Genomic DNA, 26,085 nt, shown 5'->3' with positions numbered 1-26,085 from the left:
AACCGCATGTCATCCGCAGAGCTTTGCTGACTGAAACCTGCACTGATCAGACCTCACAGAGACAGTTTTTTTATACACTGATTGGATCTTTTTGCAACAAAAAAAAAAAAAACATCAACGCTGACCAGGTGATATTTGTGTATCTCGGAAGCTGCAGAGGAAGCTGGTGGTTCTCAATGTCTTTTACGGCGATTATACTCACCGTTCTTGCCCTTGGTACAACAGTGCTGTATGGCAGTTCCAAATGGATATGGTTGTGTGACGACACCACTCCTCGTGCCCAAAGCAATCAATGTGGTGGGTATAATGTGGCCCACATTTAATCTTCAAAAAGCTGTTACTATGAATGACCCCTGTGGCTGTTAATTGAACTGCAGGCAGCGAGCTGCTATCACCCACAACATCCACTTACAACGTATTACTACTCTATACTGTATGTCATGAGTGTTGTACAGCAGCTGAAAAGGCAGCACATATTAAGGTTTTGCAGTTACATGACTTAAACCTGCCAGTTACAAAGGCCTAGTAACCAGTTAGTGACCCCCTTCCAAGATGGGCATTCCCCTCCTGGCTGGCGAAAACCATCTTGCGATTGCTTTGGTTGCTAGCAGTTTGCCATGGTCACCTGAATATTGTATGGAAGATGCCAGCTTGTTCCGAAACACTCGCTAACAACTCACCGAGCTGTAGGAAGCTTGCAAACCAGAATCGGAGACAATGCAGAGGCATAACTTTTACTTTTAGAGTCCTCTATTTCCAATTTCCATTTCACTTTTTCTAACTTCACTAGAGCTCAAAATACAGAACAGCTGCTTGCCCATAGTTTGCATTTTCCACACACTTGTTTGGGCAACCAAACCAACAAGAATGAGGGTTTTGGTGCAGCACTGTACACCTCTTTGCAACCAGTCTCCCCTTGTAACTACTGGTAACCAGTCACCAATAGGTCAGGAAATATAAACTTTTCTCTATTTTGGAAGTGATGCTGTAAGCCTCAGCAAATGTAACTTTAGTAACAGGTCTCAACCTCCAGGAATCACTTGGCAAATACAGTAGACCCCCAGAATTCACGAGGGTTACATTCCTAGAGCACGCATGAATTGTTGAAAACCATGAATTTTGGATATGGTAAAAAAATGCTAATGTTGTCAATAAATGCCTATTTTTTTATAGTTTAAACAGTTTAAAGATTCGGCAGGGGGTTCTGCAAACAATTATCGGTTAGGTTCTAAGCAAAAATCCCCAAATGACTGAGTCCACAAACACTGAGCCACGACTTCTCAGGGGTGGATTGCAAACAATTTGCCCTCACAACCCCTGATCTTTAAGCCTGTGCGACTGGGACCTAAATCCTGTGTGCAGCCACATCAGGTTTTATTTTTGTGTTCAAACGTCACATCCTTAGATCCTTTAGATTTCCATCTCACGTTCATCAGACAGGAATGAGTCCAAAGGCTGTTTGAGGTAACTGAGAGACTCAAGGAACATTTTTATTTTTAAGTGGAAATACAAAGTGTTTCACATGTGACAAAGCATTGCATAGGGCACAATTAAGGACAGCAGATTCCAGTCCAACATTAGAAACAGAAACCTTTGATTGTAGAAGACGAACATATCTTGATTGTTTTACAACATAATTAATCAAGAGGAGACACAAACCTGATGACGAAGTGATTTATTGATGGGGAAACCACACAGGTAGCATCTGCAGCTTCTAGGGGTTGCTAAAAGACACATTTTTTTATCAACACATCTGCAGGTCTCACTGACAGGTTGATTCGACTGATGTCTTTGGTGCATAATTCAATGCGCCCTGCTTGCTTGTGCAAAAAGTCTTTGTGCATATGTGGGTTCTTGTGCTTATATTTAAGGTAAAAATAATGAACAAGGGTTCTGTTAAAACTTGAGGTAAGACTAAAGGTTATGATTACTTCAATACAACAAGTATGGCTCTTATTTGCGGAACAACGATGTTCTGTTTGATAAGGGTAAATAAAAGTTTATTAGAGGTGCCTCAACTTTGTTGAGGTCTGAGTTATTGCAAAAATAGAAGAGATGAATAAAAGTTAAAGGGCTCTAAGATTCGTGAGGAGAAAGAGTGCTAAAAAAAGAGGTCACTATGGTAGAAAAAGTTCTTATTCACACTTTTAAGTAAAAGTTAAAGGATCAAGATTTTAGTTTGAGGTCTTGCCTTCCCATTTCACTCAATGAGTGACTCATACAATTATTTTAAGTCTTATTTTTAATGTTAGAAGCTGTTCATAATATAAAAAAAAAAGACCTGCAGGAAAATTAAAGCTTAAGAAAATATGAAACCTCAGATGTACTTTTTGAGTTTTAGTCTTTTGGAGTGAGCAGGGGTTAGCCTGCTTTAGCCTGATTGCCACTTAGTCTGTCCTATTTGTATTATTAATAGATTTTAAAAGCTTTAAGATGACCTCGATTAGCCCAGTCTCATTCTCAGAGTTCCAAATACTGCCATGTTTCTTAGCCAGTGGCATCTCAAAGATAAAATGAAAATTGGTGTTTGTTCTTCATGTATCGACGCTTGTGAAGGGCCCTTTCGTATCATGCCATTTAAACATAATTTTTTAACATAAGGCCATACTTATTGCTAGGGCTGTTCGATATAACGATATATATCGGATGACGATATAAAAACGTTTCATTTTACGCTATCGTTTGTTTCGTGGTGTCGCAAAATAAACTGTTTACGGCAATATTTTTTCATGGTTTTGATGGTCACTGTAGTGGCTATATTAATTTCTTAAAGTTCTCTCTTTCTCTTATATTTAATATAACCACACTACAGACGGACAAGCGTCTCTTTTTATGGGTTGTCGTTAGCAACAACGATGGTAAAACCATCGCATGTCCGCTTGTTTATTTTCCACATAAACCTTTCACAATAAAGCTCAAGATCCTATTGAGGCTTTTCAAAATAAACGGAATCACGTGAAAGATGCAGAGTATTGACGGATGAGAAGCAAAAAAAGAGCCGTCAGGTGCTAAAAAATAAACCTTAGACTCAAACGTTAGAACAGGCTTTTCCCCGCAGCACGCCGTGTAATAAATACAAAGAAAACGGCGGCCGTTACAACTTATGTCTAAAAATGTGTAGTTTCATGCATCGGTTAAAACACTCAACTCCAGGTACAAGATGCCCAGCTGGAAACACTTCACCTACCCGAGATTCACAGAATTTACAGAAAATATTACATTTTTTGTGATTTATATCGTTATCGGACGATAGATGTTTTATATCGGGATATGAGATTTTGGTCATATCGCACAGCCCTACTTATTGCCTTTAAAAAAAAACCAAACAAACTTGACCAAGTAGTTTTCCGTGCCTACAGCTAACTAATTTCTTTTAGCAGCCCCATTTCCTTGAGAGGTTTTTTTTTTCTTATATAACTTTAATCATTTTTCTGGTTAAAAAAGTCTCCACTGAGTCGCTGCACTCTCTTTGGGTATACAGTGGTATTACACCAAACTACTGCTTTTTCTTTAACACAGTGTTTAGTTCTGTTGAGCTTTTCAGCTTTAATTTGATTTTGAAGGATTTAAACAATTTTTGAAATAAGTAGCTTTAAAAGAGGACTGTTAGATATGTCAGGACAATCAAGCCAAAGGAAACCTATCAATAGGACAACAGCAGCATCAGATAGAGTGGCAGTATTTGACGCCATGGGACTTGACTGCTTTGCATGGGTTTAGCACAGATATTAAGGGATAAGTATGGTTTATTTTAGCCTAAATTCCTAAAAACACATTAAATACCTTTTATTCTTTTTCTTTTTTTTTTTTTTTTCAATAAATCAAGCTACAGGTAGCCTATTTCCTCAAAAAACAGTTTCATAAACAGTTTGGGCCAGTGTGTAGTAAATATTGCACACATTAGTTCAGGGAAAGATTAATGGCTTCAGGTTAAAAAACAAAAAAACACAAAACCCAGATTTAGACGTTCTCACGTATAAAAGAAAGCAGTTTGCGCTGAGGTCAGGAGAAACTGTCGGCTTTAACCTGCAGGACGTCACTCACACCAGGACGCGTCTGAAGAACCTGAAGGGGCACAAAAATGACAACATGAAGGTGGTCTGTGCTTAAAGTCTCTCTGAGTTTTAAAGCTGACCTAAAAAAAACTTCCTCTCCAGTTAAGTCCTCCAGAGTTGGGTTTATTTAAAGGAAATTAGATCCTTGGTAAATCCAACCATGACCATTTACAGATTTACAGGAAAATACAAAAACATTGTGGTTAAGTAGTACAAGCATGTTCTGACCACTGAGTTTGACGTTGTGGGATTGCATTTGTACAGATTTGTATGCCTGCACCGTTATACGGATGTATCCTGAATTGGTCAGAGGGTTTCTGTCTGTAGACAGTTTGTCACAAATGTCCGAAAATCACACGAGTGCAGAGTGAACTGATGCACTCTGCTTGTTGAAAGCACACTTCCAGAAGTATTTTGAGAGCTTGAAAAACTTGTAGAACTGCTTCTGCAGTTCTAAAAACAAAGCAAGTTGTAAAGTGACTGTCAGTGATGTCAGTTGTTTGTGATGTTTGTGATGATTTATTAAGTATTCATGAAGCCGATAGTGACCAAAGTGTTTTTGTCTTTGAGCAATTCAGAGCGGGGTTTATTTATGACTGGCACGTCTCAGGCACATCATTCCAAGAAAAACATTAGACCCAAGTCCAGAGCTTTGCAGACCCATGTTGTAGCTATGTACAGTCACCAGGGGGCAGTGTCAGGAACTTGTGGGACAAGCAGCAAATGTGAGCTACTCTTGTTTATATTTGTGTTTTATTTGATGTTTTAATGTTTCATGTTAAACATAAGTGAAGTACATTTGAGGGGAACTATTCTGCTAATTTACTGTTCCACATTTTTATTCTAGATTAGCTTTTAGTGATTCACAGTTAAAAATAATCCTTCTTTGTCTTATACTTGGCTTTTTTGTAGTTCCTCAAGGGTGATTGATCATATTTGTGGAGCCTGCTGAGGAGCAGCTGATTTAGCCCCCTGCCCATAAGCCCAGTCTTATTTTCTCTCAGTGCACACTTTACATTGAAATAAATATTTGTCTGTTTGTCCTGACAGCCAATCAAAGAGCAGTATTTATAACTCACCTTCAGTGTACTGAGAATCTCTCCAAACAGATGTTGTGCTTCCTCAGTGTCCGGTTCTTCAAAGTAATCTGACGCAGAGACCTCGACAATGATTGACCTGATGTTCTCACACTCACCTGCACAGGTACACAGAGGAGTCATCAGCAATCATTGATTAATAATAACCTCACATTTCTGTGTTGCCTTCAGTTACAGAGACTCACTGTGGAAGTGCAGGATGGCCTGACCGCTCACGGGCGTGTGTGTCAAGATCAACGTCTGCAGGTTCTTCTTCAGTCCAGCCTTACACAGCTCTGTCGCCGCCTGCAGGCCGAGGTCAGTAATACGCTCCAACTCCAGCACCTGTAGCTGAGCACAGTTGCGTACTGCACACAAAACACACAACAAAAAAACCCCCACACAGCTAATGGTATAATGCATTGTATTTTTACACCAAAATAAACTGTAACTTTACAGTTACTACGGATTTAATCTGTACAAGCATGTAGGAGAAGAAACAAAAATGTCAATAACCATATTTTTCACTGACCAGCAGCAACCAACCCCTGAGTCCCACAGCCAGCTCCGCCCACACTGAGAGAGCGGAGGTGTGGCCAGCAACGGCCAATTGTCTGCAAGCAGCGGTTACCAAAACGAGTTGGCTGTTGGCTGGAAATATTGAAGAGAGAAAAAGACTGGTGTCAAGGTGACTCAAATCTGCTCATTTGTTCCTGCACTCTAGACTGGATTCACAGCAGACAGGACAGGAATTTTTTTTTTTTAGAAAAAGGGAAACAGATTTGTTGTTTTTCAGTATGGAGCTATCACAGTGGACTGTGTGTGTGTGTACTAACCAGGGATGAGCAGGCGCCACCTGCAGGCTGGTGATGCTCCTGCATCCAGCACCCAAAGCCCAGAGAACCTCCTGACCGAGAGGATCTGATGAACTCCTGCAGAGGACCAGACAGACAGTCGAGTAAGCGGACAGACAGGTGAAGAAGGGGACAGGTAAACAGCCTCACCTGTATGTGAGCATCTGCAGGTTCCTGCTGTAGCAGCTGGCCAGCCACAGGGTCCTATCGGTGAGGATGTGGGGACACTGAGAGATAGACAGGTGGAGCAAGCTGCCCCCTGCTGACCGCAGCAGGGCCTCCACCCCGGGCTCCACACTCCCTCTGATTGACACACAAACAGACGTATGCCAACTACAGTACCCACAATCCACTCACAGGACAGCTTTCTTCTCTTGTAACGTCTCAGAAACCTGTTAATGCACTGAGCACTGACCAATCAGATAACAGCTGCGTTACCATGACAACATGCATTTCAAAAAGATAAGAAAAGCTTGTACATTTCCTCGGTAGCAGCATTAATCCTTGAGAGCGGTGTGTGTTTGTGGGCTTGGATTTTTGATTTTGTAGGGACACAACTCACACAGTCACACTGTGGGGACAAAAATTAATCCTCAAAATGTAAATAATTAGGTTTGAATGAGGGCTTGAATAGTGGCATTGTAAAGCGCTTTGGGTGGCTTGAAAAGCGCTATATAAATCCAATCCATTATTATTATTATTGACTCAGTGGTTATTTTTGGTTTAAATCATCACCGTCTGGACATTTTGGCTTGCCAGTAACATTAAAGACTTAACCTATGCTTGGGCTACAACCAGGGCCCTCAGAAGTACAGAAAGTCAAACCTTGAGTTTAATTTACCGTATGTTTCTGTGGTAATCCTCTCGCGTCTCGTTGGCTCGACGACTTCGAGGCTTCAGGTTGCTGAGCACCACGGCCTGAGTTTGAGTGCACCACTGTGACAGCGTCGTCAGGAACTACACACAAAGAAAAACATTTTAAATGTGAAATAAACATTTTAAAGTATAAACCTAATAATTCCTGCATTTTTTCCCTGACAACATCTTTCATGTAGTCACTCTGCCACACAGTTTAATACTACAAGACAGTAACTGTTTGTTGAATAAAAATCTGATTTTGGAGTATTACTGAATAAAGAATATTCTGCCTAATTAAGGTTTCTATGTGTGAACACAGTTTTAAATTAGCAACAATTTTAAAACTGAGACAAAAAGCAAACACATATTTATTTTGTATAGATGCTGCTCTTTCTTTTATCTTTCTGTTGAAGCTACTATGCCCCATCTTGTAATCGCAAGGCTAAAATTATGGAAAAAAGACAAATTCCAAGTATGAAGTCAAAAAAGAAAACCAGCCAGCCAAGCTTAAGTTTGGATGGAAATACCCAAACTGAAAGCATGAAGTGGTTAGTGTTGCAGTTTTCAGTTTCTTTCATGCAAAGTGGAGGTGACCTTGGCATTCTGCTAGTGACTAAAGCAATCACATGTATGTTTTTGCAAACATGCACAATACACATTTTCCCCTAGCAACCAGTGGTTGCCAGGGGGTCACTGACTAGTTTCTAAACCTGTGTGAGTGGGGCGTTATTCCCTTCACCCTACACTGTCACCATGACTGTCACATGTCCAAAATGGCGGACAAGTTAAATGTTACATGGCCAGCAGATTATCAGGGACAGCTATAAGAGGATGACATTAGTAACTATCTGAAGATGATGAGGACTTCGATACCTCTGTAGACACTCTGGCATTCTCCAGCTGGAGGCGTGTCCAAACAGCAGGGTGCCTGGCAACGAACCGCCAATCAGAGCACACCTCGGCTGCACGCAGCATTGAGCGCACGTCCAAATATGGGAAGATGCAAAAAAGGCCCGCCCTCAGCCGCAGGGTGTCTGCTACCAGCTGTCTGTCACCAAAGCAACGGGAGGGTGTGGAGCGGACGGAAGAGGGGGTATCTGGGTCAGGAGAGCAGAGTAATGAAAGGCAGAAGCTTTTATTGTGAAGCAGCCACAGGAAGTTTTGCATTAAAGCAGCCTGTAACAGCCAGAGGGGAAAAGAAAGACCACAGGAATGATGGGCAGAAATTATATACCTGATCCAGGTGTGTGTGTCCTGGCAAAGATGAGTCTCCTCATCTCAGCACTGGTCCACAGTTCCTCCTCTTCCTCCTCTTCCTCCTCGTCTTCCTCCTCGGTGCTATGGTGACGAAAGTTTCTTTTCTTCCACGTTCTCCCCCATCCCTCTTCCGCAGTCCTGAAATCACAGCAGAAGAAAGACTTGCTCTTTAAAATTTTAAGCCCTGTTCAAAATAAAAGTCACAAAACAAACATCTGCATACCAGAACCTCTCCCTCCTCCCATCTTCTCCTCCTTCTCCTCTCTCTCGTTGAGTCCAGGGTTGGGCGTAGGGATTCGGATGGAGATGGGTTGATGCCGCCTCGCAATTCCAACCCCCCGAACCCAGAGACGAGGTTCGCATTCGTCCAGCAAGACCACTTGATGACAGAAACCGAGAGGAGGTGTGAGCGTTTCACTGACACTGTAAACTCTTTGAAAGAGTCAGGTGTGTTCAGGTACCTGTAGCGATGGTGTCCATGCAGCTGCTCTCCCAGCCTGTAGGAGCTCGACACGCTATAACTCCTCTGGAAGAGCAGGATGAGGAAATGTTGAGTGAGACCTAACAAATTCCAGGTCCTGCTCCTCTCTATAGACAATACATACTCTCATGAATACTTTAATCAAAGATGTTTGTTTGTATTTCCCACCCTGTTTCCAATGGTTTCCTGCATCTTATTTGCAATGATGTCATCAGTGCTGCCATCCAGACTGCGTCCCCCTTGGCTCCGTGTAGGTTCGTAAACCTCAGTGAGCAAATAGGGCTCGGTGTATGCGTACCCGTCACTGTCTGGGAAGAGGTTGCGATGTTCGTGCGAGCCAAGCATCAGGAGCCGTCTCTCTGCGCAATCTGCTCGCTCCAGCAGTGTCTCAATGAACATCTGTAATCAAGCGAAGCACCACAACAGAAAGATTTTATCAGATTTGCTGACTTCTGTATGTTTACTGTAAGCTGCATCTGAATACCAAAGGTTTTTGATAGGAATTACTAACACACCCCACAATCATGAACTAACATGAAGTTGTAAGAGGTTCTCTTACACTATGAAGCACCAAGACATGACTAAAGAAAACTGAATTGAGTGGAATATCTCATTCCAGCTCTACAGTCCTTAGCATCGCCAGCAGCCAATGTCCTTGAGAAGAGAGGCTGTCTTTAGTTACAATTCAGGAAGAACAATGAGGTTTTCATCCTAGTCAGGAAGCACTGGACCAGCTCTTCTCAAGGATATTCAGGAATATGTGGGCGTTTGCCCAAGGCAATAAGACAGACTTGTGCTCAGTGGCTTTTGGACTTCACCAGGACATTACTGGACAGTCTGGCTCTGATGGCTTTATTGAGCAATGAGCTCCAGCATGGATCAGGAAATTGGACCTCAAAGTCTGAGGACAGGTTGGAAATGATCGCTACCCCAAGTGGAAGAGTTCAAGTATCTCGGGGTCTCGTTAATGGGTGAGAGAAGAAAGCAGCAGGAGATTGATGAATAGACTGGTGTGGCATTGCGGTGATGCAGACCCTGTACCGGTCTGATGTGGTGAAAAGAAAGCTGAGCATGAAAGTAAAGCTGTTGTTTTACATTACCACCCTCACATGTGGCCACAGGTTCTGGGTAGTGACAGAAAGAATGAGGTTTAGGGTCTCTGCCGTTTGGTTGGTACTCTGAGTAGAGCCGCTACTCCTCCACACTGAGTTAGCCTTTGACTCGGATGCCTCCTGGGACCCTTCTGGGTGAGGTGTTTTGGGCATGTCCAACTGAGAGGAGGCTCTGGGACAGACCCAGGACTGGCTGGAAAGCTGTAGTAGGGGAAGAGGACGAGGCAAACAAGGCAGGGTTTGCCTTAGAGCAAGTTTGATGAGTCACTTTTGGGTTTGTTATTGAAATCGAATATTTTGGGTATTTTTGTGAATGTCTTGTAGTTTTCCTTCCTTTGTGATTGTTCACGCCACTCGCATTAGTTTCACTGTGTGTGTGCACTGTTATCTGCACCCGTGTCAGTTAAATTTCTTGTTTGCGCTGCATGTGCACCCCCATGTTCCTCATGTTCATTGTGGGTCTCTTAACTCAGTGTGGGTTAAGATCCAATTTCAATGGATGTGTTTTAAAATTGTTTACAGTTCTAGTTTGAGTGACAACAGTGTTTGTGGGCCCACAGACTAAACAGCCTGGATGACACTAAGGCCTGAAAGGAGTCCTATGACAGATACTTACATATTTAACTCGCAATAGAATTAACATCTGTGCATTTTGCAGGAGTTTTCTTAAGTTGCCAACAAAAGCTTGCTTTTTGTATATTAACTCTGCCCAGTGTCCTTTATTTTCTCTCTGGAATCTGAACACGTTCTTGTACATGAACTCTATGATTTTGACCCAAACTCTAATCTAAAAATCTAACCAAACTATGTGGAAAGAAAAGGTTAAGTTAAAATATAAAGTATAATATAAAACTGTACAGGTTTTGAATGACAAAGGATTATTTCATAGACGAGTGCACATGCTGCATACTTGCCCCCCTCCAATACGTCGTTTCATGTGTAAATAACAGCCTCATCTTGGCCAACCCCACTATAAAAACTGTCGGGTTACCCTGTGTGAGCTGGGTCAGATTAATCTCACGCATCACTCTTGTCAAACAAATCAAAATAAACCACCCAGAGTTTAATTACAAAAGAACCAACAACAGAAGATCTCCTGCATCACCTGCAGCCTGGATTTGGCTTCGGCCTCTTTGTCTGCCGTCTCCCTCAAAAAATGCTCAATGTCCACCATCTCCCTGAAAAACACACACAGTTCAGAATGTACACGTTATTCAGTGACCCAAATGATAAATAAGTTAAATAAGATAGACGGCACAAAAAACACGCAAAACAAACCGAGTGACCTCCCAAAAATACACACCCTCGGGCCTCATTGTCATCTTACATTTATCATCCCAGCAAACCGCAGCAGAGTGTGTGTGTGTGTGTGTGTGTGTGTGTGTGTTAGAGAGAGACAGAGAGAAACACAGAGTGAGGCAGATTAAACATGACGTGTCCTCTGCCTGTGCACCGTGTTTCTGTGCTCAGCGCGCTGTAGTTCCATGATATTACATTACATGCTGTTTGCTTCTGCTATTAGTGTTTCATTTTCCACAAACAAAAACTGACCACACGACAAATTCTGCCACACTGCATCTACTGCTGCCAGAGGATACGAGTGCAAAAGATTTTAATGCCCAAAGCACTTCCTACTTGGTATTTAAATCTGACCCCATTCACCTCCGCATACTTGCCTTACATTCTACACCAGAGTTCAAGTTTGCCACTGAGGGCTGAGTAAAATTAGCCAAAAACAACCTCAGCAGTTGCTGCCTGCAGTGCTTGGAGATCTATTACTGGATGAGTGTAGTACTAGAGGAAACTTTAAAGCTCGGTAAGATTTAGGTAAGCGCTACACTAAGAAAAAGTGTTTTTTTTCTATAATTTTCAGAAGAATTTATGGATGTCTTGGTCATTTTATTGGTGATAAATCGGAAAGGGACTCCAAACTTTAGTCCTTCATACAAAATAAAAAGGTGTGATATAAACAAATTAAAACACCCAACAGAAACTGGTTTTGTAGCAGGCTGCAGACATGTTTATTTCTGCTGTAAAGTTGGAAAATTTAACATGGAAGTCTATGGGCACTCATTTACTTTTACACCCTGCCCCAAGTGGACAATAGGGGAACTGCAGCCATAAACTGCTGTTTAGTCTTTTCAACCTTGTCTATTTACAGAACAAGTTAAAAAATGTACACTATTTAAAATAAATACGTGAACATGTTAAACTTTTTACCATTGTTATTGTGATGACTAGTCCATAGAACATAGAAAAGTGGCTGATCATAAATGAATAATAACAATGGTGCAATGAAGAAAACTTTCATCTAAAAATGTCTTGTTTGTTCCATAAAAAGAGGGAAAATAAATCCTGAAAACACAGTTTTATCCACTAAACGTCCAGATACTGACTGTTGTCGTTTGCTCAGCTCCTTCTCTTTCCCTGTAAGATCTTTCTTTAATTTCTCCATCATCTCCATGGCAGCTGAGACCTGCAGGAATACAAAAATAGAACAGTGAATATACAGCGACTTCAAAATCGTGTTTAAAACATTGCTTAAAGCCCCACCCACCTGTCGGGACAGGTAGGCTGCTTTCTCTTCCACTTCCTGTTTCTCACTCCTGAGTCGTTCCTTGTCTCGCCTCGCCCGCTGTAGCTCCATCTCTCTCCTCTGTAGCTCTACTTTCAGTCGGGCCATGCGTCGGTTCACCCTCTCCTCAACCTCCGCGAAAGTCCGGGCGATTTTATGATCCAGCCCGAGCCCCAGTCGCTCTTCCAGCCCAATCTCCACCAAGCCTAGCTGGACCCTCACCTCTCCAAGGTTCTTCCCAGCAAAAAGATCCACAGATCCAGGAAGGGCCAGAGCAGTGGAGGGGCCTTCTGAATGTACCGTAGAGGAAGGCAGAGGGCAATCTGAAGCACCGAACATCTCCCTGAGCAGTTGGACGGAGGCAGATGATGAGGCGAGATCCAAGCAGGCCAGTGGCAGGGGCAGGCTTTGATGTTCCATGTCCAGAGAAGTGCTCTGACTTTGGGATACAGCTGGGCTAGGGAGTGGGAGGAGAGAACTGGTTCTGGAGCTTCTGACCCGAGCCTGAAACATTAAGACAAAGTTAATACTGGCACTGGTAACGCAGTTCAAGGGCTGATGACATTAAAAAAAATGTATTAGTTACAGGTGGAAGATCTGGATCATCTCAATGGTCTCCAAACGATCCTGTAAATCTTCCTTTCACTCTTGCTGCTATCGTTCATTCACAAATTACCCCTGACACTCTCCCCCCACTCCACCCTACCTGCACTCTCTTCCTCATCGCTCTTGTGCACTGTCTATTGCTTTGGATGGTTGACTCACCTTCACCTTCTTTTCCTCTCCAGAGCATACCTCCACCTCTCCCTGCTCAAACTATAGAACACAGTGTCATCTGCAAACATCAGAGTCCACAGAGACTCCCGTCTGACTTCCTCTATCTTCCTCTACCTGTCTATCATAACTCTAAATAAGGGGGGGTAAAGCCAAACCCTAATGTGGTTCCACCCACCTGCCACTCCTACTGTCTCACTGTCTTCAAATGTGTCCTGCACCGCTTTTAGAATGCAAAGAACTAAAATATTCTCAATAAAATGAAGGAGAAGAAACGAATAACACTGGTATAAATTTCATGGGTGTCACAAACTCACAATATTAGTTACATCCCTGAGTTTATGATGCTGACATGAGGATCAGAGAGGTGATGCTTGACAGAATTCACATAAATCTAAACAGTTTAAGAGTCTTAATTATTTAGAAAAATAAAAATAAAAGCCTGTGTTTGTTTCTATTCACAAACCATGCACTAACCAGATTAACTGTCAGACACAGCCACTTATTTTCTTCGTTGCAATAATCTGGTCAGTTTTTCTCCCTTTCTAAGGTCTGACACGACCTCACTTCTGTGTGCAAACAGCACGAACATCCATCGATCTATGGTTTATTTTTGCAGTCCTAGCATGATCAGTTATGACCAGGCAGATTATGTTGGGAATTCAACCATGTTTGCTAGGAAATTAAAGCTACCAAAGTCATGTATTGTTGGCTAGCTTCATTACCAGCAGGTGTCAAACAGAAACAGAAAATCTTAAATCTGAGAGGCTGAAAAATGAAACAGGCAACATCAGTTTGTTTTAATGTAGAATAACTAATGAGTCTCTGTAGCTCCATATAGCTGCTTTCCATCCATATTCCGTATTCACCGGGTGATGTCAGACAGATTTCCCAATCAGATCCATTATTATGTGTCCAAATTGCAATCGTTTCCACGATGTGGCCTCTGGGAGGACACATTATTTCTTTGTTCCACATGACAGTAAACTCAAATCTCTTTAGTTTGTCACATATCATGAAATCTTCCACAACAAAAGTACTTTAGCAGTTAACCAGTCGTGAAAATGATAATTTGCTTGGTTACCTGGGAGAGCACCAGCAGGGTCTCGTAGGTGTGTCGGCTGACCAGGTGCGCCCGGAGCTCAGCTACAGATGAGAACCGAAACCCATCCCCGCAACGAGGACAGAAGTAGGGCAGCTCCATGGAAGAGGAGGAGGACGAGGAGGAAGACATGATTCACGAGGAAGCAGCAGACCTGGAAGAAAAGATATGAGCTCATTAGAGAAAAACAAAGAGACTGCAACGAGATAGTAAGAGTAGAAGAAGAAACACACAGAGTAAACCGGAGTGAAAACTGGGTCAGAGTGCGTGTGAGCTCTACATAATTGATTCTATGCAGATGAAGATGTAACGAGGCTCAGACCTGAACATTAAAGACAGCAGAACACGTGTGTTTGATTTATTCTTCACGGATAAGCCGGATCCATGCTGGAGCATCACATGCGTGTCCTGTGGCGAGCTGCTGGGTCTGATGTTAGTGGGGCGCATGTGTGTGTTTGTTTCTGTGAGGCAGCAATCTTTCACGCCGCTGCTCCGACCCGTGCAGAGGAATTTAAGCACGCATGGATGAGCAGGAAGAAAGAAACGTCTGGGGCGTGGAGTCTCTGTGTTCGCCTACTTCAGCCTCCTCTTCCTCTTTCCATGCCCTCCATTCAGGAGTTTTTATTTGGTAAGGACTACAGCGAGGGGCTGCTGCATTACAGTGACTCGCCTGAGAGCTTATACAAATACAGAAGAAGAGCAGATTTGTGCTTTAAGCAGCACAAATATGCTCTACCTCTGTGTGCCACAGAGGATGATTTGTTCACAGTTCAGTTTTTACATTTGTTTTAAGGGACTTATGCAGTTACTGAATGTCCTTACACTCACAAACAAATTGGTGTGGAGGCCTTTGATGATTAAATTTATGTCACTCAGACCAACACCAGCGTAACAAACAAAAATGTTTGAGTCACCAAATCAAAATCATGAGATAAAACGTAAAAGTGATCAGAAAAATTAAAGCTTTAAACATACAGCAACATTTTTAAATGAAAACTGAAACTGAAAGAAAAGTATACATTTAAGAACTAACCACTAAGAAACTTAGAATTTTGAGATATTTTGACATAAAAAGTCTAAATTATGCCACTAATTATGCTGCTATTCATACTGTCATTATATTAATGCTGCTATCCTGTATATATCGTACTTACTATTGTTTGAGTACTTGTGATTGTTTTATTTTACTTTTTATATTTTACATTTATTTTTATTATTGAATCTTGCACCAAGGGAGTGGCACTCCAATTTCGTTGTACTCTGTACAATGACAATAAAGGCTATTCTATTCTAAAGAGTCAAATTATGACGCAAAAATGTCAAAATTGGAAAATTAAAACTTAAAACGTTTAACCTAATAAGTGAAAAGGTAAGCAAAACAGTCTAATTAATTAAAATATAAATAAAATAATACATTACAAAGAAAGGTCAAAATAAGAAATTAAGTAAAATTAGTTCTGTGATGAAAAAAATATAAAATGTAAATATATTTTTTAAAAAACGTGAAAAATATAAAGAAAATGTTGCTATAATGTATCATTATAAAATGTAAACATAAAAAAAACTAACAATGATGTAAAATCAAAGCTTTTAGAAAAAAAAAGTCAACACTAACAAATGACAGATTGGTCAGAACTATTTTGGAAAAGTTTGATTTGTGACACGAGAAAACTTTAATTCATGAATTGAAAAAATGAGACCTGAGCACAAATCAAAGAAAAGACTGTCGAATGACCTGCAGCATAAAGTATGAACACTGGACAGGGTTTCACTGATTAATCAGCCCGCCCACTCTGTGTCCAGCTGTTAGAGTACAGCTTACATTACAGCTTTTATTACGTAAAAGAACGTAAAAGTTGAGCCACACAGACAGAAACTGATAGATTATTCGAACATCTGCCTGCAGCTGTGAGGAGAACGAGCTGCTCTTCGGGTTCTTACCGAAATATCGAGACTGATGACAGCTTCTGTGCTGCCACACACACGCGCGAGCGCCCGGTTCACCTATCAGTACCTGTGACAATCGATCCGCGGATGTCTGGTCCTCGCGCTGCCTGAACCCACCCTTATCGACCGCCTGCTTCACTCAACCCCAAAATCCCGTTGCCATGGTTTCCCGGTTCTTCCCAGTTCCCCTCGGATCGATGGTCCATCATCCCGGTACCGACCACGTTTTATCGTGCAGCAGCAGCATTGCACACGGAGCGAATGTGTGCGTGTCTGTGTGTGTGCGTGCAGTTGCTGACGTAGAGAACGCGTGATGTGGGCCATGATTGCCAAGGCTCTCTGGTTTCACACATTTGTGTTTTTATCGTTCAGATTAGACTGAATTGGACATAAAAGCATGAACACGGCGACGCGCGCGAGGCGATCTGTAGATAATTTGATATTCATTAACACACATCCACTGCGCGGGCTTCAGTGTGTCTTTGGAAGTCACGGAAACTGTGTCCTTCTCACGGCGTTCAGACCACTTTTTTTTTTCAACTGAGAATCAGTTCACTTCTTCACCCCTGTAACCAAGGAGACACGTGTACTCCAAAACATCTCTCCATAGAGGAAGAAAAAAAACAACTTCAAGCATCATGGGAATGTTTCAGAGTCTTCCAGCTCAAAGCATCCTTAATTAAAGTCATTTGTGTAACGTAGAAGGAGTGCAGTGACACAGTGTTTATTTTATGAATATATTTGGTTTCACCGACAAGTTTTATTCTCCCAGAGTGACACTGCTGGTGTTTCTGTTTGTCCGGGGGAACTTTTCATACCACAGAAATGACAGAATGGGCTTCGTGCCGCTTTTAATAAGACTGGAAATAAATGTCTGTGTTTTATACATAAGCAGCAGCCTGCCATCATCATCATCATCATCATCATCACTACCCAGATTTCACTGTAATAACTCCAGCCACCAGCCAGTTCCTCTACAGAGTGTCTGACCTTTAACCCTAACCACAAGCAGAAAGAATCAATTAAGAGATCTGTTTTCCCAGTGGAACTGATTAACTGATTAGGATGTCAAACACAGAACAGTCCTGCTGGATGAAGACGTTTGAATCACTGAAACTCCTCCGTGTGAAGTTTTGTTCTGTAATCTGTAATCATGTTGAAATTTCATCATGAGATGGCTCCCTGTACAGTCTATATGACCACAGAGCGACAGCAAGACTACAAGTTTGTGGATATTAGGTGGTCTCTGTTTTGCAATCTGTGTAAAAGGCATTTTTTGTGACACATTCTTTTGTGCATGAGTGTATTATTTTTTCTGCTTCTGTGATAATGTGGTGGCCACTGGAGGGCGCCAGAATCCCGCGGCCTTCAGGAAAAGCTTTTATCCTATTTAGTTTGCAGTGGAGGCCAAAGATCTCTGAAAGCAAACGTGTGTTTCCAAATGGCCTGTATTTATATGGCCTGTATTTATATGGCCTGTATTTATATAGCGCTTTTACTAGTCCCTAAGGACCCCAAAGCGCTTTACATATCCAGTCATCCACCCATTCACACACACATTCACACACTGGTGATGGCAAGCTACATTGTAGCCACAGCCACCCTGGGGCGCACTGACAGAGGCGAGGTTTTAGTATCAGGGTTACAATTTGGTTATGTTTAGGTTTAGGCTGAGGGTTAGGCTTAGGTATTCAATTTTGATGGTTAGGGTAAGCGACTAGGGAAAGCATTATGTCAATGAGATGTCCTCACGAAGATATGAAAATGAGTGTGTGTGTGTGTGTGTATGTGTGTGTGTGTGTGTGTGTGTGTGTGTGTGTGTGTGTGTGTGTGTGTGTGTGCCTGTGCCTGTGCGCCTGTGTGTGTGTGTGTGTGCCTGTGTGTGTGTGTGTGTGTGTGCCTGTGTGCCTGTGTGTGTGTGTGTATATGTGTGTGTGTGTGTGTGTGTGTGTGTGTGTATATATGTGTGTGTGTGTGTGTGTGTGTGTGTGTGTGTGTGTGTGTGTGTGGGAGAGAGAATAAGACTGGGTAAAACTGCTGTTCCCATAGCAACATGACCTTCACTGTTCAAAAAAGTGTTGGCAACAGAAACCTGTTGATGCACGGAAAACAGAGAAATCTGGAGAAACCCGAGAACGACTGAAGTGATGATGCATAGATAAGTCATGAGGAAGATGAAGGTGATAAGTTGGTATAATAATTACTGTTAGGTTTTGTATTGTTGATTGTCATTTATGCTTAGAAATATCTACTTATATATGCTTAGAGTTTTATAATTAGTTTTAGATTGGTAGAGGTTTGATCCTTAATAGTCTGCAAACTTTGTGTGTATTCCACTCTGGAATGCACCCCTACATCCTGGGAGCACGGGAAGAGGTCGTACCTTGTTTTATTGTTTTATGGCAGGATTAACGTAGTTGAGTCTAAGTGCCTTTTACATATAGATGAACTGTTGGATTTTCCAGACCAGCAGGTTAAGGGAAGTCGTTTATGGGGCCACACTCTGACCCCCCCCCCCCCCCCCCCCACACACACACACACACACACACAAAGGCAAGGTACTCTTCGTTTGTATGTAGACGTCATATGTTCAAGGTCAAGGTTCTTTATTATTTGTCACATGCATAGTTATACAAGTATAACACACAGTGAAATGTAGCCTGACACGCTCCTCGACATGTGCAAAAAATTGGGGGGGGTGTAGAGGAAGAACATTGTATATATATATATAGTATATACACTGGGTGAATGTGCAGTAGTAGCAGCAAGCAGGTGAATTCTGTACATTAATATGAATAGACATCTGACTATTTTACAGGATAGACAATATAAACATATTTAAAATTAAAGGAATTTGAAATGTACATTGTGCCTTGGTTTAGTGTCTGGAAGAGTCCTGTCTCAGTCAATTATAGATGATGTGAGAGGGCGGGTGTGTGTGTTTAGGGCACGGATGGCTTGGGGATAGAAGCTCCTCTTGAGTCTCTCTGTCCTTGCCCGGAAGATGCGGAACCTTCTACCAGATTGCAGAAGTTGGAACAGTTTGTTGCCAGGATGGGACGGGTCCTTCAGTATCTGCGCTGCTCTAGTCCGGCATCTCCTGGTGTAGGTGTCCTGAAGCGGGGGGAGAGCAGTCCTGCAGCAGCGTTCTGCTGTACGGATCACTCTCTGGAGAGCTTTTTGGTCCTTCACACAGCTGTTCCCAAACCACGATGTCATGTTCTGTGTGAGGATGCTCTCCACAGCGCCTGTATAGAAAATCCTGAGGATCTTTGGAGAGACCCTGAACTTCCTCAGTTGTCGTAGGTGATACAGGCGCTGCCTAGCCTTTTTGGTCTGGACCTGAATGTGGGCAGCCCATGTCAGGTCTGAGGAGATGTGGACACCAAGATACTTGAAGGACTGCACCCTCTCCACTGGAGCTCCATTGATGATAATGGGCTTGTAGTCTCTGTGCTGACCCCTTCTGAAGTCCACCACCAGCTCCTTGGTCTTGCTGACGTTCAGCTGGAGGTGGTTGTCCTGGCACCACGATGCCAGATTCTTCACTTCATCCATGTAGGCCGCCTCATCGTTGTTGGAGATGGCACCCAACACCACTGTGTCGTCAGCAAACTTCACAATGGTGTTGGAGCCATGGGTGGCCACACAGTCTGAAGTGTAGAGGGAGTAGAGCAGTGGCGTTAATGACCCTATGCATATTCATTTAACCACAATAAAAGGAGTGCTATGGGGAACCTGGCTGAGAGTCTGATGGAGATCAGGTGGTGGAATGACACTTGGCTCCAGGCAGGTCTCCCTCATGCATGAGTAACATGAATAACTTTGCCTACTTGGTGTTCAATGCTTTTGCTGTGTTTTTAAATTGTCTCGTTCCAGCGGTGGGCCTGTGCTAGACAGACCCAACAATTACCATTTAATTGGTGTGAATTGTGGACTTAATCGTATTAAGTGGCTGCTAATACAGTGGTTCCCAAACTTTTTTTTGCTGGGCCCCCCTTTGTTTTACACGAAAAACGTTTGCCCCCCGCGCGCGCACACACGCACTAACACATCCTCCAACCACACACACCCATATTTTGCTCCACACCTCAAATATTTAGTAAACAATTAAGCAAATACAAGTAACCAGCAATAAATGACAGGTAGTAATAAAATAAACTACTAACTCTTTTACGCTACGTCCGCACCTACACGGGTATTTGTGAAAACGCAGCTGTTTCGTCCACACGTAAACGGCGTTTCAAATCACCGAAAACTGTGATTTTTTAAAACTCCTTTTTTGTGGTTTACGTGTGGACGAGGAATACAGAGTTCGTCTGGTATGTGCCTCTTTTCACATCACGCTGTGCGCCACTTATTGTTTACATGAGATGAATTGCAGAATGGCAGATAGAGACAAAATACTGTTACTGTTAATCTGACTATCCTCAGGTTTTACAGGCAGTTACTGTCTCTCCATTTACAGAGGCAGAGGCGTCACCGTGTGATTATTTTACATGTAGTTGGGGGTTTTTCTTCTGTGTAATAATATTCAACATTGCTATCAATACATTTTTCAAAAAAAATGCCTCTCTGTGCAAAATGGGTTTAAAAATATAAACAGCTGTGGGATACTGTTTGTCCGTGATTTGAACCGGGGTGACAAATCGTGGCAGGATCAGCCTGATGTTATTTGTATCCAGCTGTAACTTTACTGTATAAAGAGCTAACGTCTCCAAAATGTCAGGAGTAGTTAGTCGTTACAACAAGTGTTTGTGAACTAAAAATCAATAATGTGGGATACTGTTTGTCTGTGATATGAAAAGCCCAGCGCTGCTCCCAACGAAGGGAAAACCAATCCCGCAGGGGAGACCTACCTCGGCACTTGTGCAGGTGAAACCAAAGAGAAGATATGCTTCAGCAGATTTTCTAGTCTTTGGCTTGGAAGATAGTTTGTTTGGAAACATATTCAGCAATGCTTCACCTCCTGCTTTGCATTTCTGTGGGAGCCCCGTGCTAGCAGTGTCCAAGAGTTTTGTTTTTTTTCTTTTTTCATGCCATGGCTCTGCGCCCCCCCTAGGGGGCGGGCCCCACACTTTGGGAAGGTCTGTGCTAATAACACTTAAAAATGCTGATAAAGCAGAACAACGGAGGACCGGGCTGAAACTCAACCTCCTTTTTAAATGAGTAATGATTAAATATAATTAAAGAAGTTGAGGTTGAGATCAGGGGTGTCTGCCCTGGTGAGTGGGTGGAAATCAAAGAAAAACACAGAGTGCCCCCTCATATCACCTCTGAGTGAAGAGAGCCTGAACCCCCCCGTACAGACCCATATAAATTAGACCTGTGTTATGAAGCAGCAGAAGAATTAGTCGGACACGCTCACTCTTTGTTTGTTTGTTTATTGACAGCGACAGCAGCCTCCATGCAGAACGAGGGAACAGTAAACCTGCACAGCCATGTGTGCTACTTGGAGCTCAGCTCTCACTGAGCTGGTATGTGTTCAGTTTTTTTTTCCACCGTCACAGTACAAACAACACGATGCACCGGTGCAGCTCAGACCTGCACCCGCAGTAATATAAAGTTCAGTCAGCGTCCAAAGACGCGAGCGTTGGTTTCATAATCAGTCTCATAGAAAAGAAAGAGTGACATCGCAGCACATTCATCTTTAGAAATATATACAATCTGATTGTAAACACGAAGAGGTAGACGAGCCATCTAGAAAAATAGAGCTATCTTACAAACATAGAACTCCTCGAATATAAAGATGTTCACATAAAAATAGCAGTCAAAACAAAGCACGACATTCTGACGTCTACATTTCTTCACGTCCTCATGCAGAAAAGTCACAGGTTGGTATTTTACAGGAGAAACCTCCCAGCGGGCAGCGGACTGCTCCTTTAACAGTCCACCACAGTAAGCAGGCAGGCGGGCGCAGACAGGAAACACGTCAGTGGCACCTGCGGTACAGCCCTCTCCTGTGCGGCCCTGCTCACAGTCCAGCTGCAGGACCGCGCTTGCGCATGCGCCCTGAGAGGAACCAAAACGTGCACTTGGTAGTCCCCCGAACACCTGTAAACGCCTGGCACGTCCTCCTCCTCTTTCGGGTCCAGCCAAAATCGTCCACGATGTGACGTTATGTGGAAAGGTGTCTCGGACGCTTTCCGGTCGACGGTTCAAATCCTGAAGCTCTGAGTGAGCTCGTCTGCTGTTGTTCTTTGCTTTTAGACGCCAGGCGCGTTCAGGGCCAGGGAGTAGGCGGCCATCATCTGTGCGCGCAGCTGCTGCTTGACATGCACGCGCCCGTGCCTTTTTCTCTCGTCGCTGCGCGCGAACCTCTTTCCGCACACGTCGCAGGAGAAGGGCTTCTCTCCGGTGTGCGTGCGAGTGTGCGTGGTCAGGTGGTCGCTGCGGCTGAAGCTGCGCGCGCAGATGGTGCACTGGAACGGCTTCTGTCCCGTGTGGATGCGCACGTGCCTGTTGAGCTCGTCGGAGCGCGAGAAGCGGCGCTCGCAGCCCTGCACGGAGCACGGGAACGGCTTCGCCTTCGGCCCCCCCTTCGCGGGGGCTCGCCTGCCTCCGCGCGACAGCTTGGGGGCTGCTGCCGCGTGCACGCCGCCGATGTTGACTATCGGGAACACGCCCTGCAGGAGGGAGGAGAGCAGCTGGGAGTCGAGGGTTGAGGGGAGGGAGGAGGGGGCGCAGTGGAGGTCGCTCCCGCTCTGCACGAGCTCCGTCTTTATCGGCGGTCTGTTGATGACATAGCTGCCGGAATCTCCCCCGGTAACGGGAGCGGCGGACAGGCTCTTCAGCCAGTCCTCCAGCCCCAGCGGCTCCTGCTTCACCTCGCATGCGGGCTTCAGGTCTCCCTGTGCGGCGTCAGCGCTCAGCAGCGAGTCGATTAGATCCGCCACATCTACCTGTTGCTCCAGAGCTGACAGCGGCAGAAGCGAGTCCGCGCTGGAAGGGTACAGCGCGTCGTTTCCGGCTGTGGAGAGCGGCTCACACCCGCTGCTGCAACTGGAAGCCACAAACTCGCTCTTGACCACAGCTGGCAGGGAAGCGGAGGTGGAGGGCAGCTGCTGGGCGGCAGGCAGTGGTGGAGGGAGGTCCAGGACAGGTGCTGGGGCGAAGCTGGAGGCTGCAGAGGTGGTGGAGGTGATGGTGTTGGTGGCGGGCTGCTGCTGCTGCTGCTCCATCTCTGTGCAGATTCCCACGATCTCTGTGATCATGTTGAGGATCGCGTCCGCGGTGCTGCTCAGTCCCGCCGGTGCCGCCTCCGGCTCCGCGAAAAAGCTGCCGGTGTAGCCGAGGGAGGGCGAGAGCGTGTCCGAGGAGCAGTCGCTGAAGTCGGAGAAGAAATCTGAGTCAGAGGCGTCGGTGCCCGGAGAGAAAACTGGAGAGAGAGAGAGAGAGGGAGGGAGAGAGGGGGCGTTACTGTCATTGCATAATCAGCGGGCAGCCTCCTCGTCACACATCAGTCACAGGTGCAAACATCTGGCACAGCTGCTCTATCACACTCACCTTGGCAGAAAGGTGATCCCACGTCCGAGTCTGCGGGGTCGCTGAGGCTCGAGCCCACACTGTCCACCCAGGCGCTGCACGCGTCCTCAAACTCCGACATGAAGCTGTCCTCGCGTTCCAGAAGCATTTTTACACGAATCACAATCAAAAATCCAGTAAAAACGTAAAGCTGCTGGGCTCGTGCTGCCGGGATTCCCTTTAAAAACGATAATCCGGCGGTTAATCCGGAGCGGGTCGGTTAGTCCACGCTCTGAGGCTGAGGATGCTGAAGATGCTGAGGATGCTGGGCTCCCTGCGCTTTTATACTCTCCGTCTCCTAGGTAACTCCCGTCCGGGCCTTATTGGTCGACACCGGCGCGAGGGATTCCCCCCGCCGCGACGCTTCGTAGCTGCCCAAATATGGGCAGCATCCGGCCGTGACGGCGGGTATCCCCCATGCCTTAAAAGGACAGGCGGCAGAGCGACGTAGAGCTAGAGGAGAGAGGGGTTTCCTCCACTGCGGCAAGACAGGAGTTACACAAGCAGAGGAGGAGATGGAGGAGGAGAGGAGCGGGCTGTTTTTGAAGCTGGAGTTCCAAGTTAGGAGCATTTGGCCTCGCGGGGAGACTGAGGCTGTGACCGGTGTCAGTGAAGTTTGTTTTGAGGACAAAGAGGCTGCTGCTCTGCTCAGACCTGCAGGTAAACACAGTCCGCAGTGCTGCAGAAGGGTCGAGAGACACCCAGAGGAAACACGGAGAGCGATAAAGAGAGAGGGTGGCATGATTACATGTTAGTGACATTCCTGCACAGCCTCGTTCTGGCTCAGCTGCGGTGATGTTGTCTCCATGGAGATGAGGGAGATTCAGGGCATGCGTTATGTAAAAGGAGCAGAGTTTACTTAGATTTTTATTTTTTATTTGATGTTGTTTGTACATTTTTCTACATAAAGCCACACAGACTGCAGCTTAATGACAACTACAGTAAAGCATTAAAATACTGAAGGTGGCTGGTGATATCAGTGCTCAGGGAGGCATCCATCCATCCATCCATCCATCCATCCATCCATCCATCCATCCTCGATTCAGCTGTCACAGACAGGAGGACAAATAGAATCATTTACCCATATACCCTGCTGATTAAGATTGTGTTTGAGCGCTGGTTGGTGGTGTGCACATTTCTGTGTGTGCACATTTATAAAATAAAAGCACAGCAGGACCAGTGGCCTCTACGGCTCCACACAGAAGTTATGTGGGTGTGACATGTCCACATGTGAGTGTCTGCCTCGGTTCAAAATTAAATTTAGTTATTAAAGGATGAACCAGAGGCTCCGAGTGGACATCAGCGACCTCTGCTATAAGAGTTTGAAGCCTAATTTTAAAAGCAGAGCTAGTGTCTGTCTGCTGAACCCAGTCTGGGAGCTGTGGCCTGAAAGCTGAAGGACTGTCATTCTACTTTTTATTAGTCTAGGAACAACAAGTAAGCCTGCAGTCTAAGATTGAAGTGCTCTAATGGGACAATATATTTCCATGAAGATATGACAGGGTCTGATTATTAAAGAGCTTGTATGTGAGGAGCAGGATTTTAAATTCTGGATTTAACAGGGAGCCAATGAAGGAAAGCCAATGTGGGAGAGATTTTAGAAGAACGCAATCAATAATTTTTGATGTGTGACAGTCAAAACATTATGACTCTTGTCCCTGATTAAAAAGACCAAACTACATCCTCTGATAGGTTAGTGTTAGGGTGATCAGCAATGGCGACTGAATTACAAGGAGCCTCGATACACCAAATTTGGGCTAAGTGTGCTGTCAGGGTGAGGTAAAGAGAAGTAAATATTCAAATAATTTTAATAAAGGAGCCCATCTCACATTTTACAGAGACTACCTACAGTACATATACACATGAGTTTTACATCTTATCATCTTATACTAATATCACTTAAAAAAGTGAAACACATATAATATAATTAACTAATAGCATTAGTTAATATTAATTATTATCATTAGCACACTATAGTGCTGCATTATGATTATTTTAACCTGAAAGAAGAAATATAACATTAAGTTAAAAACACAAGGTGGAAAAAGATTTTAATAAAAAGTTATTAGTTTCAAACTATGAAACAAATGACATACGGTCATGTTGAATATAAAGTTTTCACAGGACTCTTAACAGTCATGGCAAAACAAAATAGCTCCCAGGGGGTGATTATCAGATGCATTTGATTAAATGATCATCAGGAAGTCCGAGCACATCTATAAAAGCAGAAGTTTTACACATTTGCAGGTCTGGAGCATTCAGCTGTGTTCCCACATCCAAGAAATTCACTGTGAGTTCAGACCCTCTGATGATCAGGGAAACTGCAAAATATCCAACTCTACAGGCCTCAGTCAGCATGTTAAACAGTGAAGTTCATGACGGTACAAATAAAAAAACTAGTTGTTTGGAAGCAGAAAGCCTCTTCACTCTAAAAAGAACAGAAGGTGCTCCTGAGCAAACCGCAAAACTT

The 26,085-nt window shown here is 44.0% G+C and overlaps 2 protein-coding genes and 1 long non-coding RNA gene across 7 annotated transcripts; 1 reads left to right on the top strand and 2 right to left on the bottom strand.

The window, feature by feature from the left end:
- Window positions 1-93: 93 nt before the first annotated feature.
- Window positions 94-7,058, top strand: LOC147334458 (uncharacterized). 2 transcript variants are annotated; one of them, XR_015126133.1, is made up of 4 exons: window positions 94-297; window positions 5,324-5,449; window positions 5,670-5,819; window positions 5,971-7,058. It is a non-coding gene; the product is annotated as an uncharacterized LOC147334458 (long non-coding RNA). The 2 variants fall into 2 exon arrangements; XR_015126132.1 differs by having other exon boundaries at window positions 5,670-7,058.
- On the bottom strand, window positions 1,470-16,453 carry LOC147334457 (F-box only protein 41-like). 4 transcript variants are annotated; one of them, XM_086272505.1, is made up of 17 exons: window positions 16,086-16,452; window positions 14,127-14,298; window positions 12,251-12,772; window positions 12,090-12,169; window positions 10,799-10,871; window positions 8,750-8,980; window positions 8,562-8,626; window positions 8,324-8,479; window positions 8,078-8,238; window positions 7,717-7,940; window positions 6,827-6,942; window positions 6,136-6,288; window positions 5,968-6,063; window positions 5,664-5,782; window positions 5,338-5,499; window positions 5,135-5,250; window positions 1,470-4,065 (listed from the first exon to the last, which is right to left on the bottom strand). In XM_086272505.1, the coding sequence occupies exons 2-17, from the start codon at window positions 14,274-14,276 to the stop codon at window positions 4,003-4,005; spliced, it is 2,487 nt and encodes an 828-aa protein (XP_086128631.1). In that variant the 5' UTR covers window positions 14,277-14,298; window positions 16,086-16,452; the 3' UTR covers window positions 1,470-4,002. The 4 variants fall into 4 exon arrangements, 3 of the variants coding, with proteins under 3 accessions (XP_086128631.1, XP_086128618.1, XP_086128624.1); XM_086272492.1 differs by having other exon boundaries at window positions 16,159-16,452; XM_086272498.1 differs by lacking the exon at window positions 16,086-16,452 and adding an exon at window positions 14,467-15,396.
- A 5,013-nt stretch (window positions 16,454-21,466) lies between these two features.
- LOC147334456 (uncharacterized) lies at window positions 21,467-23,881 on the bottom strand. Its single transcript, XM_086272479.1, has 2 exons — window positions 23,598-23,881; window positions 21,467-23,469 (listed from the first exon to the last, which is right to left on the bottom strand). Exons 1-2 carry the CDS (start codon window positions 23,722-23,724, stop codon window positions 22,298-22,300), a joined length of 1,299 nt encoding a protein of 432 aa, XP_086128605.1. The 5' UTR covers window positions 23,725-23,881; the 3' UTR covers window positions 21,467-22,297.
- Window positions 23,882-26,085: the final 2,204 nt, after the last annotated feature.

This window comes from Aulonocara sp. 'chitande type north' Nkhata Bay, linkage group LG3 (genome assembly GCF_057382095.1).
Source record: "Aulonocara sp. 'chitande type north' Nkhata Bay isolate Kocher_YH1m ecotype deep benthic linkage group LG3, A_spYH_male_GT1.1, whole genome shotgun sequence".
In the NCBI taxonomy this organism is placed as follows: domain Eukaryota; kingdom Metazoa; phylum Chordata; class Actinopteri; order Cichliformes; family Cichlidae; genus Aulonocara; species Aulonocara sp. 'chitande type north' Nkhata Bay.
The sequence above is the reverse complement of the archived record's forward strand: the minus strand, read 5'-3'. Positions and strand labels throughout refer to the sequence as shown.